General features: G+C 39.0%; 1 protein-coding gene across 5 annotated transcripts in view; it reads right to left on the minus strand.

The window, feature by feature from the left end:
* The window catches only part of Unc80 (unc-80 homolog, NALCN channel complex subunit), a 192,046-nt gene that overhangs the window by 151,138 nt on the left and 26,420 nt on the right, over window positions 1-14,488 (minus strand). For 4 of the 5 annotated variants that reach the window (XM_004653522.2, XM_045147565.1, XM_004653523.2 and 1 more), the window contains exons 9-15: window positions 14,024-14,158; window positions 11,151-11,367; window positions 10,370-10,510; window positions 9,065-9,333; window positions 7,618-7,983; window positions 4,751-4,897; window positions 1,638-1,785 (exon numbers count right to left, since the gene is read on the minus strand). In XM_004653522.2, the coding sequence (XP_004653579.2) occupies window positions 1,638-1,785; window positions 4,751-4,897; window positions 7,618-7,983; window positions 9,065-9,333; window positions 10,370-10,510; window positions 11,151-11,367; window positions 14,024-14,158 (1,423 nt within the window). The remainder of the gene's footprint in view (window positions 1-1,637; window positions 1,786-4,750; window positions 4,898-7,617; window positions 7,984-9,064; window positions 9,334-10,369; window positions 10,511-11,150; window positions 11,368-14,023; window positions 14,159-14,488) is intronic. The other variant, XM_004653524.2, reaches the window with a different exon arrangement.

Raw genomic sequence — 14,488 nt, forward strand, 5'->3', positions numbered from 1 at the left:
TGTTAGACATACGGAAAGGGAAATCTTGCAGCTTCCCTCAGAGCTGCCTCTTTAATTCAGATGCATGTAACTGATCAGAAACCTTCAAGTGCCGTGGCATTTTATGCAGGTTTTCCATAGACCTTTATAGGGGTCATGTGTATAGTCTTTTCTAGAGGACTTCTTATGACTTGTGAGCCTCCTTTGGGCTCTGGGAGAAGCCTGTGCAGCTCTTTGATTGAATAAGGACCATGCTTGTCTGTCTGACTCACTGTGACTCAACTCCACATCTCAAGATTCACAGAAATATGTCACCTGAAAGTAACATATGTGATTACTAACCTTTCACTGTCCATACCAACTGACAAGGGGTGACCTCCAGACTTACATTACTGAAAGAAACACGGTAGTCTATGTTTATAGCTTCTACTTCAAGTATCATAAAAGAGAGAAAATATTAGCTTGTAATCAAGAATTTCTCTTGCAGATCTCAACTACAATTATTACCTCATTGCTTTTTAATTTCTAATATACTTGGCTTAAAACATAGATTATCCTAGGGGTCGTATTTTTCTCTTATATTTATAAGAGAAAATATATAAACATCAAAGGCCAGCATACAACCTAGAAAACTGACTTTAAGCCTATCAGTGTCCTCATTAACATAAATTAATCAACTATGATTCATATGTCACATGAACAACAAAATATATTTACTATGATGTTATTTCTTTTCAGACTCAAATCAACATATGTGTCTTTCTCAGTCTAGGCTTCCAACCTTACATTCAGTTCATTACCACACTCGTATTTAGAAGGTAATAGAAATATTTGTTTCTTATGAATGCAATTGGCACTCACTGGTCTCCCCGTATAACTTAGGACTCTATGTTGAGTTTCTTTTTCTAAAAAAATTTTTAAAAAACTTTTATTTTTATTTATTTATCTGAGAGAGAAAGAATCAGAGAGATGGAGAGACACAGAATGGGTGCACCAGGGCCTCCAGCCACTACACACAAACTCCAGACACATGTGCCCCATTGTGCATCTGGCTTACATGGGTCCTGAGGAATCGAACTGAGGTCCTTTGGCTTTTCAGGCAAACACCTTAACTGCTAAGCCATCTCTTCAGTCCCAATGTGTTGAGTTTCTTTAAAGCCACAAAACTTTAAAGTAGCTTATAAATGTGTATTTTCTTAGTTTTAATAAGTTAAATTTATATGTATGTGTGACAGAACTGTATTGCTACTATGCTTATACTAATCTCATGTATTTCTTTCTTATTTTACTTAAAAAAATTATAAAGCATTGTGTATAGCATACTATAGATCTTTATTCATATATATTGAACTAGTGGATACTTTTTCCCCTGATTTTCATCTTAAAAAATTGTTATACAACAGAAGATCACATGTGAGAACTTTACCAAATTCCCACTCCTTCAGATCACTTATTTTCTGAGAACATGTAACATCAAAGATAATTTGTAGGCATCTCTTGTTTATACCCTATTATACACAGTCAGTCGCCCACATATTTAGCATGCAGAAGTATCTTCTTTCTGTAAAACCTTCCCTACATGTTTAGTACGTGCAGCAACCACCACATGCTTTACCTCACAGTGATGGCTCCTAGACCTTGGGTATAGCTTTACTTACTGTCAGTGACTGGCTCCATACAAAATCCTAGCAAAGCATGCAAGAAGTCCACTACGTTATTGAGAGAGTCCTTGTTCACATAGTCCCTCATGGTGTGTCGGAACTGCATCTTATCTAGCTTGTATAGCTTAGTGAGGCAGTTCTGGGCCTGTAATGAAGGAAGAAAAGTGAAAAAGTCAAAAGTACCACCTTATGCTGCAGACACTGTTAGCTTGAGACCAGTGCTTTCACAGGGCACAGATTTTCACCCATCCCCACTTGCTGGTACCAGACACCCCTGCTGGACCCTGTTGCTTGTGAAAGAACTGGACAGGAGCAGAGTGGGCAATCCAAAGGTAAGAACCACTGCTCAGGAAAACCAAAGGCGAAATTCCATGTTTACCCCAGAAAAACAAAAAGCTCAATCTTTTCACCAAGGTCAAGATCTTAAGATCTTAAAGGAAACAACTAAGTAAAAATTTCATAAAAGTTATAGAACTCATGATTAGTGCATTGAAAACTTCAGAGACTTCTGTGAGAAGAAACATTATGCCACTTTTATGCCCAGCCAATTACATAAATTTAAAGGAGGGGGAGCAAGGGTAGGAAGTCAGTATCCAATAGTACCTGTCTATGACTCTCGATCCTCTTGCTCTCACTGCTGAAAGGCCAGGATCATAGGCATGCTACAAGGCTTTGTGTACTCTAGGTATCTACTCTACCAGTCCTGCAGTGGCTTCTTATATTGCCAAGAAAAAGTTGTCCTTGAAATATATGAGGCATAAAGTGAAGTCTTGTTTGTTTGTTTGTTTGTTTATCTGCACTTGAATATGAAAGTATAATATATTGAATTGTGGCCCCATGGATTAATAAACAGTAAATGAACCTTGGATAGGTCCTGATGCTCAAAATAATATGCATTTTATGATCTAGTAAATAACTTTGTCAGTTTTCAATGGTAAATGTAATAATTACGACCATGAAATGCAATGAAGTCACAATCATGAGCTGAAGAATGCAACAGACAGAATGTTCTCATATTACCAGGGAGTCCTCATCTAGTAAAAGAGAATCCCACTGACATGGTGCTTGACTATTTAATGTACATTTCTGGCATGAAAGTATGTCACATCTGACTTTTATACCTCATGATTCATTGAATACCCCTTTCTTACTGAAACTGAAGCTTAAACAAGTTAAGTTTGTTCATTTGTTCATTCTCTCTCTCTCTCTCTCGAAAGAAAGAGAGAGAGAGAAAGCGAGAAAATGAGAGAGAGAGAGAGAGAGAGAGAGAGAGAGAGAGAGAGAGAGAGAGAAAGAAAGCGAGAAAGAGCAGAGGGACAAAGAATTGGTACACCAGGGCCTGAGCCACTGCAATTGAACTCCAGATGCTTTAGCCACCTAGTGAGCATGTGGGACCTTGCACTTGCTTCACCTTTGTGAGTCTGACTAACATGGCATCTGGAGAGTAGAACATGGGTCCCTAGGCTTCTCAGGCAAGCACCTTAACTGCTATGCCATCTTTCCAGCCCAAGTCAAGGACTTTTCCCAAGGTGATGCTGTTCTACAGTATAACCAATTCTAGGATCCAGAGTCTTGACTCTTAATTTGTAGTTATTTCACAATGAAATAGTCTCCTTAACAGTTCAGATAAATAAAGCAATTGGCCCTGAAATCAGGCATGGAAGGCAGGCACAGAAAACTGGATATCTGGTGTCTGAGAAGCATAAAGTTCTCTAGGGTAGGAAGACCTGATGAACAAGCCACATCAACAGCTTCTCTTCTATCCAACTGGCCCTGCTTGCTATGAGTCCAGAAAGGCAGAATGCCATTCTCAGAGACAGTTTATCCAGTTTATACTTCCATCTAGAGTACAATATTTTTCATTATATTTTAAGCTTCATTTCATGAACTTTGTCTTTTGCATGAAGAATGGTCTATTTTATTTAGCCTTAACAGCTTTTATTCCAATTGTGATGGAATTAAAAGCCAACATTTAAAAATAACAAGGGTATGCACAGTGGTGGAAGCAATGTAAGCTTCTATTGCCTTACTAATTACTTTTTTATTTTTAACTTTTGTCCTCAAAATCTAGATCTTGGTCAAAACATCTGAGTTTGTGAATTTAAAACTTAATGATGGCAAATATACTCCCAATGTATGCATAATAAATCAAAATAATACAACATAATGGAATATTAAAGAAATGTTGATGGATGAGTAGATGGAGATGACAGTGCATCATCAAGAAAGCCAGCATGCTAATACTGTGTGAACACTTCATGACAAAACCCAACACCAAGAAGGAAAATGGACTGGCATCAGATTTTGACATGAACCTAAAACTCTGCCAAGATATGCCAAAGGGTTTCCTGGACTAAAAATTGCATCAACTCCGTATTTTTAAAAGAATATTTTCTTACAATTCCAATTTAAGTTAAGAAATGAGACAAACATCTCAGCTCAGCTTTCTAGAAGTTGGAAAGGAAAAGAAGTGGGCAGTAGATGTGACGGGAATGAGCTGGAATAAATCACGTTCCATTGCAGAAGCAACTTGGCAAGCTCAAGTGCAGAGTTTTGTTTCACGCAGTTCAAAGGTTCATGATCCCAAATTTCTAGAGGTTGGGGTTTATTCTCAAGCAAAGCAGCCAGAAAATGACTGCTTACTTTTGTAGTCCTGTTTTGTCTCAATAAGGGCCATTTTCCATATCTAAAGAGAATCAATGAAGTCTTAAACTTTGACCCCTTTCTATAATATAGAATATGCTTCAGTAGTACCCAGTCATCTGGTCAACAAATCATTTGTCATAGACCATCAGAAGCTTACTAAAATGTATTCATCAGTGCAAAGTTCTTTCAAATGTAGCTCAGACATCCAATGGCACATCCTTTTACCAACTTGGAGTTGGTCTACAATATAAAGGAGGCAGAAGTATTTTTCTATTTAAACTAAGCCTGAGCTTTAGATGCCAGGAAACATCTTGTGGGAATCTTCCCACCCCTGAAGACAACATTGACTGCCCTATGAAATACAGTATTTTCAGGGAACACTGACCCTCATTGTCAAAGGACTCATTCCCCAATTGCAAGGAGGGAAGAGGAAGAGGAAATGGAATCTACTTTAATTCTCTTACATTCTCTCGGAATACCTGGTGTCTCAGACGATCCCCAGAGAGCCCCCGGTGTCCTTCTCCACAACCATAGGCACATCCCAAAGACTTCACTATTTTGATGAGCATGGTGAGAGCAAGCCTGTGGTTGCTTACAGGTGTGCTTTCATCCTAGTACCCAAGATTGAGAAACAGAGACAAAAGCCTGTTGAATTGCCGCTGAACTACTTTTGGTACCAGTATAATTTCATTTTATGGCACTATTAGTATGTTTTACACTAAGCACCTACACTTTGGAAAACTTGTAGAAGCCAAGGGCTTCTCCATCCAACATCCTGCTGCTTTTTGGAGGCAGTCTTAGTGCATGCCTGGTCAGAGGCACATAGTAGGGATGGGTTAGAGGTCCCCTTGCATTACCTAGTGACTGCTTTGAAGAATCATCTCAGACCCAAAACTCTCCTTTACCAAGCAGGAAATGATTTCCAGTTTAGATCCAAATCTTAGGTCCAATATTTAGTAACTGCATATACTTGGACAAGTTACATAAGTATTCTGTGCCTTACCAGAATGGAAATCATACCGACATCTATCTCACAGAGATATAAAAAGTAAGTAAGTTACAACATGTAAGGCCCATAATAATGGCAAAACAGATGTTAATTATTTCTGCACTGCAGGCACTGCTATGCCTTGGGACAACTTTATGCAAATTAAAAGCAGCTGAGCTGAGGTGGAGACAATCCTTGAGTGAACAGCTCTGTGAATAAAGATTGGACTAATGTCCTTACTGGTCCCTTTAGTTGAGGGACTTCGAGTAGAATGTGGAAAACAGTGGGAAAGGTCACCCAGAACAGGGGTTTATTTGTAAGATTATTTTACATAGTTTTAAATTACTATATGCACTTAATTTTTTTCTTAGCTCTAAAAGCTCTTTGTACATATCTGCTTGGGTTTTATTCCCTTAGACCTTTAACTGTCCTTGAGATTATGTTGCTTTCATTTCAGGCAGAAAGATGTATTGAGCTACAGGCAAAAATCAGAAATATTAAAATACATTTTAAGTTCTCAGTATAAATGTGGCCAATGTAGAAATAGAAATTAGGTCTTCCTTTCTGACTTAATTCCCCATGCTTCTGATATTACTATGTTGCCAAAGTAGATAAACTTTCTGATTCTATTTTAAATAACAAATGATTTTAGGGTCTAACAGACCATTGTGAATCATAGTTGTAGCCACTGACCTATCATCGGGTTTTATTTTATAAATTCTGCGTACTACAGTGAATATTGATTTGAAGACTATAAAACATTTACATCTTAGTTGCCACTTTGGAGACCCCCTAATCTGGCTTAAAAATACCCAATACTGGTCAACAGTGATAATTTTGGTTAAGATAACATTTCCTGTACCAAGCTATAATATCTAAGATAATATCTAGATGATCTATGATTAAGGCAGGAGGAGGAAAATCCAAAATAAAATGTTGAGGAACTTGGATTATTGGATCTGGAGTCTTTAGATTAGAGTTGAGTCCATAAATACTAGAAAAATGTGAGTAAGCCATGAGATGAAAAGGCAGAAGATACAGGTACATTAATTATGCATCAAAGAGACTGGAGACAGAGAAGAAAATATGGAGAAGGAAAGAGGTCAGCACCACATTTTTAGATGTTAAAATCTGCTACTCTGTGAGAAAAATTGAACGATTTATAGTTTATATCATATATAGAGATTATAGAACTATATACAGCATAATCTTTTACTTGTAGATATTTGACATGGTGTGCAGATTGTCACCTGCTAAAGAAGCAAACTTCGTTTTATTTCAATTTGTGAGCAACAATTTGTATCTAAGACCTCAAATGGAAATCAGTGTAAGTTATTTGCATTTAACATGTGTGCTGATTTGTATTTAAAAGCCAATTTTTTGATCAATGCAGAGATCATAAGGCATGATGCTGTTCAGGGGACTGAAATTCAGGAAGAATCAATAACAAAAAGGTACAAGCCTCTGGGATGCACTGCACTGTAACATTAGAAGGCTGGGGAGCTATGCCCATGCCAAACTAATGCCAAGTAAACCAACCTCTAATCAAGTGAATTTCTCCTTTAATATGATCCCTAAGTGTGGGCTAAGTCGGCTGCCCAAAGTGTTGTCTAAATCAAGAGGAAGAATTTTATACTGAAGAAAACTTCTATGCTTGTTATGAACTAGCTATGAAGCTTTAACATTAACACACTGACGCTTTAACTCTCAATCTGATGGGGTTTGGAGATGGGCTTTTGGGAAATATTTAGAATTAAATGAGGCTAGGTATTGGTGCCCAGATAATTATTCTCACATGCAACCCTAGATCTCTGTTTCTCTTTCTGTATTTGTACAAAGACAGTACATGAGCATGCAGTTATGATGGTCACCTACAGCCAAGGGATGAGGCCACAAAATGAAGCCTACTTCCCTGACATCTTAACCTGGGACTTCCCAGCTTCCAACAACATAAGAATTAATTATTGTTTAATCTAGCTACAACACTTAGTTATGATAGCCTGGGAAGACTAAGGCACTCTTTACATCAGTCCTTGAAAGTTTTGAGAATAACATTATCTTTGGTGGCAAATGGAATTATGATACATTTGAGATGTTCTCCTGCAGAAATCATGTGATCATAGAAATAGCTTTAACACTGTGTGGATGACAGTGGTTGTTGATTTAGACTACAGGCTCATCTGTTTCTCTCAAAATTGCTGAAAACCTAATGGAAAGATATCTACCCTTGCCATTTTCTTGCTGTAGTGACTTGTTACAAATCAATGGAGTGCAGGTAAGAGCACACTGGAAAGGAATTTGAGATACCATTGCATGAAGACACAGAGGGTAGTATAGTCATACCTTCTCTTGGTTCTTATCATTCTTCTCATAAGGGCCACCTCCACCTCCTCCTCCACCACCTCCATCACCTCCTCCTCCTCCATCTCCACCTCCTCCTTCTTCTCCCCCTCCATCTCCAGCTCCACTGACTGATGGGGCTCCAAATCCACAGGTGGAACTTCCAGACACTCCTTTGAAATGGAAAGTTCCCTCACTTGGTCTCTTTTCTATAGTCTCGTTTTCCTTGTTCTCACTCTTCTTTCTGTTCTTTTCTACACAGGGGACGACACCAAGTTGAAGCAAGCATTCCACAATATTGAGTGCCACATCGCAAATGCGAGAGCTGATGTCATGGTTGAGAACAAGATACACAGCCTTCAGAACCACCTGAAGAAGACAAAGGTAAACACAGGACGGCCAAGTTACCTGAATTCCCTTTGCAGAAGTTCAGTTATTCTGTTTGATCCACTGCTTTAGGTCATGCTATTATTGGGTATCAATGATTCAGGAAATTTTACTATTTTCTCATACAAGGTGTACCGGGATATACGTATGTGCTCAGTACAGAGCATGAGTCACGAGAAGAATGAAAGAAACGTATTAGCTCTCTTAGACCTCTCAAAACTTGTTGTGATAAGGAGAACTAATGGGAATTATAAAGTATACTGAATTAAAGGAAGACTAATTATTTGCCAAAATGAAAACTTGTTTAACTGATCTTTAAAGTCTAAATGTTTTAATCCTCTGATTTTTCACTCCCAATGAATAATGAACAATGATGTGCTTATGCTTCTAACAGAGGAGCATTGGCTTGCTCTTGACTGTCTCATTATTCAACCTTCAATTTTAAATGCATAATATTTGTATGCTTAAATTGTGACTTTATTGATTTTAATATCTTAAATTATTTGCTGAGCCTGGTTCCCTAATGTGCAATAAAAAATGTTGGCAAAATATAATTGTGAAATATAAAAGCCCTTTCATTTACTAATAACCATACTCAAGACAGGCATTCTAGGGAACACCAGCTCAAATCTTGTAAGGACTTCTATTCATTTGTTTTTCTGGCTACCCAGGAGATTTGTAGTTATGTTACTTATATAACAAAAGAAAATAAATGAGCTTCTCATTTTCACTATGGGAAAAAAAAACACTTAGCAAACATACTTGTAAGTGCATTTAAATATGTGTGTTCAGGATTCACTAGTGTTTGGGGTTATAAAAGTATTTTGAGATCTGATCAAATATAATATAATAATTAGAAAAAGCAAAAGGCATATCTATGATGGTTAATATATTTGTGAAATTCTTATGTAGGTAGCTTCTTTATTTTAAGATTAAAAAAATACTTCTAAGAGCCAAAGCCAAAGTAAACCATTTCCATCCTTATGTTGCTTCTTGCAAGTTATTTGGTCACAGCAGTGAGTCAAGTAACTAATACACCTTATCAAGAAATACTGCTCCTTACTGAGAGATCGAGCATCCCATTCTTGTGAACAAAGTTGTTGGTCCCATCAATATGCTCTGTGTCCTCCAGGTAGCTGTAGTTTATGCAGGAGTCTGTGAGACTTCGTGGCAAGTTGGCACAAGCCAGAGGTTCATGAGGCATCTCTGGGATAGGCACCTGGTTACAGAGATTCCTCATATGCTCGCTGAAAAAGTCTGCATAGCCTACGTTGAATGATGCCAGTGTGGTGTTGAAGGTTGCAACTGTAATTGTGGAGATCTGGGATCGCACTATGAAAATAAAAGCAGTGTCTTAGTTTTCCTCATCATAATCCACTTAGCCACACAAGTGATGTTGTCACCTATATTGTGACCATAATACTAGCCATATCTTTATAGATCTTTGACTCAGTCTTAAAGCCATTCTCAGCTCCCATGGAAATGATGAAGCTGTCTATGTAGTCTAAAATATTATCAATAACAAAGGTGATAGAAAAACATGCACTGCAATTGTTTTCCCTAATGCCAAAGCTTGTACTTCCCATGTATCTAATGTTGAATTACTTTAGTTGATCATAACATATGGATTTTACTCACTGTGAAATTATAAGCCATGAATGATACAAAGTAGTTGAAATATTTTCCTACAAGTTTATGGCTGTAAAAATATTTTGTTTTGATCTAATGTATTAAGGAAAGGCAATAATTCTTTTCCTTTGACTAAAAAGCAATGGGACATAAATTTGGGGTGGTCACATAATATATGTCATTAATTACTTCAAATGCAGTTGAGGGAAAAGGAGATTAAAACATGCTCCTGTAAGAGCATGAAAATAAGGAAAAGAATCATTAACTTTGTTAAGAGTTCATAAGAACCTGTCTTGGATGACACCCTGAGACATACTTGCTTGACATCAAGCAGAAGAACTGAAATAAAAGCTGACAAAGGCACTGAGGGTCTTGACAAGTGGTGACTTTTCTCCCAATGAAGTCTCTGAGGCCCTCAGAGGGCTACCACAGAGGGAATCCCAGCACTGAATCTGGACATCTTCAAAGACCCTTAATAGCCTTGTGAAAACAGGTATGAGTTTCTAGTCCTTCATTTACCCCCTGAAGTATGATGTTCATAGAGCGGTATTCAAATAACTCTTGCTCCTAAGATATGCTAAGGATGGATAGCAAGTTAATGACCAAGCAATATAAAGGTAAGAGCACAAGGATACAGAGAACAGTGAACATGGAACATAGTGTAAGATCAAGAAGCAGGAAACGAAGGCAGCCCTCCGGTCCATGCTGCACCTGAAACACGGAGCCCACCAGGACCCACCTTCTTTGACTGTGTTCTCCCCGTGGCTGTTGGAGTGCTCCGGCAGGTCACTCACCAGGGTGTGGTGCGAGTGGGAGTGCCTGGCACTCAGGCTCTCCATCTCTGTGGCTGCGTCCGAGCTTCCTCGTCTGGTCAGTTTCCCTAGGATAGGCATGAACACCAGAAGAGCAGATCAAAATCTCAAAGAGCCTCTGCCGAGATTCCATCTTTTCCACAGGAGGGCAGTGAGAGTGAGAGAGTGTCAAGGGGAGCATGAAGCTCAGTGAAAATAGCAACAATTGAACTTGACTTGGGAACATTCAAGGTCAAGATGATTGATGAAATTGCCTGTGATAAGGTCAGCCCCGATCTAAGCCAAATGTCAGGAACCATCTGCTGGGCTCTGTCACTTTTCAGCCTCTTGTATGCCATCCCAAAGACAGGGAGGTCTCTCCTCTTTGCTTTACTTCTTCCTTCATTAAATAACAAAGTCAGACGTCTGTCTTTAGATTAATTAATAAAAATGAATGCACAGTATTCTCTGTGTTCATGTTTCTGTATCTAGAATGAGCTAAGAAAATAGGACTGTGACTGCAGCAGTCATACAGAATTGATGCATAATTAATTTAATTATCTGCATTTTCTGAGTATGAAAACACAGCATTATTGCAATAGTGAAGAATTTGCATTTGGGTGGAATTTTCCTGGCTGAGCTGTTCAAGCGTGATCCAAACTTGGCAAGGAGCCCTGGGTCAAGATTCCTAAACAGGTCACTTCAGCTTAGGCAGGCTTTTGTGGTCACCTAAGATAGTTGTTTGCCAGCCTCCTTTCTCAATGCCTCGTCTGTCTTCTCCAAGCCCAGAGAAACTTCCAAAGGAAAATGTGCTGCGGGTAGGAGAGACATCCAGGTGGTCCTCATGAAGCAGGAACGGCACACCCATTCTTCGAGGCCTCCTCTTCCCTGTGTGGTGGAAGGGGATGGAGCCTTTCCTCTCCCGGTCCTCTTTGCGGCTCTTGAACTGCAATAATGAGAGATGAAGGGTCAGAAAAGATGCTCCAATGAGAGGACTCCCAGGAGCTCATTACATATCATCCAATAGAAATGGAAGAAATTTTACTACTATGTTAAGAGGACTAAATGAACTATGAAAAATGTTACAGATTTCCAGAAGTCTTTTTGCTGGGTGGATTAGAGTGGTGGCTTGAAAAGAGTGATCCCTGGAACACTGTGGAGGAGGTGTCAGAAATAGTAACAGTAATGCTGCTCTCACTGCTGACTACAGACACTTTTTTTTTTTTTTTGACAGATGGCTGGGGAGAATCAAAGCTAATCAAAGTACTGTGAATAAGAGGCTGTTGAGAGCTTAGTCCTAAATGAGCCATCTTTTTCTCTTGCCCTCCAAAGCTCAGTGAACAACTCAAAACATGTCTCAGGGAAATTTGCAGAAGAGGGAGTGGAAAGAATGTCAGAGGCACATGTTGGGTCATGACACACAGAGACATTGCCTCCTATTCATAACTGATGGTTAACACCACAAAGCATGACCCATAGTCCACAAGAAGGAGGGTCCTTGTGGAGGGAAGTGGTCAGGGAGGAGGCTAACAATGGTACCAACTTGACTGTATTCATTGAGTATCAAACTAATAAAAAAAAGAAAAATTGTTTTGAAAGAAAAATAGTAAAAAAGAGAGAGAGAGAGTGAGAGAGAGAGAGAGAGGGGGTGGAAAGCATTTAAGAGCCCGAGGGTGATGAGGACAACTTTGGGAAACTATTGTCCAGACATAAAGCGACTTGGGTATTCATAATGTCATTGGATATCCCTATCTCTACAATACCTGCACAATACTGAGCCCATCCAAAGAAAGAGACAACAATGTAGAAGGACTAGTTGGTCAGAGGAGGGCTTCAGTGGAACAGGAGTGCATGAGAGGAGACAAGGAAAGGTAATAGGATGAGATTATGTCCAAATTACAGGATGTATGAAATTTTTCAATTAAAAAAAAGACTAGCCCCCAGAGTCCAGCCACCAGCAGCAGCCTAATTGGGAATGTGTTATAAATGAAAATTTGCAGGTTCAACCCCAGATGTGCCACATCAGAAACTGAGAAGGCAGAGCCTCGCAACCTGTTCCAACAAGCCCTATATATAGATGATTCTGATGCACACTGAAGGTGGAGAAGCACTGGGTTGTAGGACAGCATTCCTGAGTCACCATATGGACCAATCACTTATTGTTCTGTTCCCTCTTTCAATGTTGATTCCCCTTTTCTAGTTGGCTAACTTCCAATGTGCACCACAGAATCAAAAGTGATATACAGCATGCATTGGTACAAACACTTTATTTACCAAAAACATCCAAATTCAAGTGCAAGCCTTTGAAAATATAACTATGTCTGGATCTAACCTTCAGCAATTCTGATTGAATTATTCTGGGCTCAGGCCTAATTACTTGACTTTTTAAAGCTACCAGAAATTGTTATACGTGGATCGTACTTAAGAATATCTTTTTTTTCCCTTCAAATGATCAATATTTTTAGAAACATTGTCATTTGCCTACTATTGCATTGCTAATGTAGGCAGAAATGACTCACCAGCAAGATGCTGAGCTCATAGATAAGTAAATAGTATGGTGTTTTCTTTGTAGACATAATGAAGAAAATAACATAGAAAAGGAGAAAATAAAAGTGCTCACATATACATGAGTCTACATTTACTTCTATTTGATTAGTTCTATGAACTTATGAACAGAGAGACAAACTGGTTGATTCCAAAGAACAGTACTGTTTAGCTAGAAGGCCTACTTTTCTTTTTCTTTTTCTCTTTCCTTCCTTCTTTCTTTCTTTATTTTTTTCCTGAGGTAGGGTCTCACTGTAGCCCAGGCTGACCTGGAATTCACTATGCAGACTCAGGGTGGCCTTGAACTTACAGTGATCCTCCTGTCTCTGCCTTCCAAGTGCTGAAATCTAAGGCATATGCCACCATGCCCGGCAGTTAGAAGGCCTACTTTGGAGCTGGGCACAAACTTTAGCACATGGCCCAAAGTTTCATGTTAATTTCTTTTCTGTGAAGCTGGTAAAATAAGGATCTCACTGGAAGAAATAAGAACCACTCATAACAAGTACTTGATAAATGTAGTTGAGTCACAAAATAAAAGCTACATCACTGCATCCTAGTACCTCCAGCAACACACTACATCACCAGGGTGGAGTTTAAGGCAATCAAGTGGATCTAGAATAGGAAGCACAAGCACACACACAAAGCGACTTGCACAGGCTCAGAGGCCATACTGCGAGCCAGCGTTACATCTGGGAGCCGTCCTCACCTGCTTTGCCCCTCCATCTCACACAGTAGCAGATCAGGACAGCATGTCCCTCTGAGTTTTAACAAAATTGCTAAAATGTCAAAAAACATGCTTACGGGCTGGAGAGATGGCTTAGCGGTTAAGCGCTTGCCTGTGAAGCCTAAGGACCCTGGTTTGAGGCTCGGTTCCCCAGGTCCCACGTTAGCCAGATGCACAAGGGGGCGCACGCGTCTGGAGTTCCTTCGCAGAGGCTGGAAGCCCTGGCGCACCCATTCTCTCTCTCCCTCTATCTGTCTTTCTCTCTATGTCGGTCACTCTCAAATAACTAAATAAAAAATGAACAAAAAAAATATTAAAAAAAAAACATGCTTACTTTCTTAAAGATGTTCATGCCCAAGTCTGAAGAAAGATCTGGGACGGCAGATCTGCGAAGATTGGTCAGTGAAACCTTGGAAAAGGCTTCAGGGCTGAGAGACTTTTCTTCTTCATTACATTTCATGGTGAGATCCTTGACAAATGATAAACACATTGCAGACTCAGGTTGGCAATCCAGACACTTTTCATATCGAGATGTCACTTTTTAAATAGTTCTGGGCCTAGTGTTTTTATATCTACAAAGTATTTAATTTGTATATTTGAACTTACAGAATCTAAAGTCTGCTAACGTAAAGATATATTTTAATTGTAACTTCTTTTTGGACTTCTCAGCACTGAGGTCATCTAGTCCTATATCCAAAATAGTAAAACAGGGAAGAGACTGATTATTTTTTATTTTTAAAGAGTATTTTTCCAGTTAACAATTCATTAAAGTGGGTTGTCATTGTGAATAGAATAGCTA

The sequence above is a fragment of the Jaculus jaculus genome, chromosome 4, assembly GCF_020740685.1.
Source record: "Jaculus jaculus isolate mJacJac1 chromosome 4, mJacJac1.mat.Y.cur, whole genome shotgun sequence".
NCBI classification, from domain to species: Eukaryota; Metazoa; Chordata; class Mammalia; order Rodentia; family Dipodidae; genus Jaculus; species Jaculus jaculus.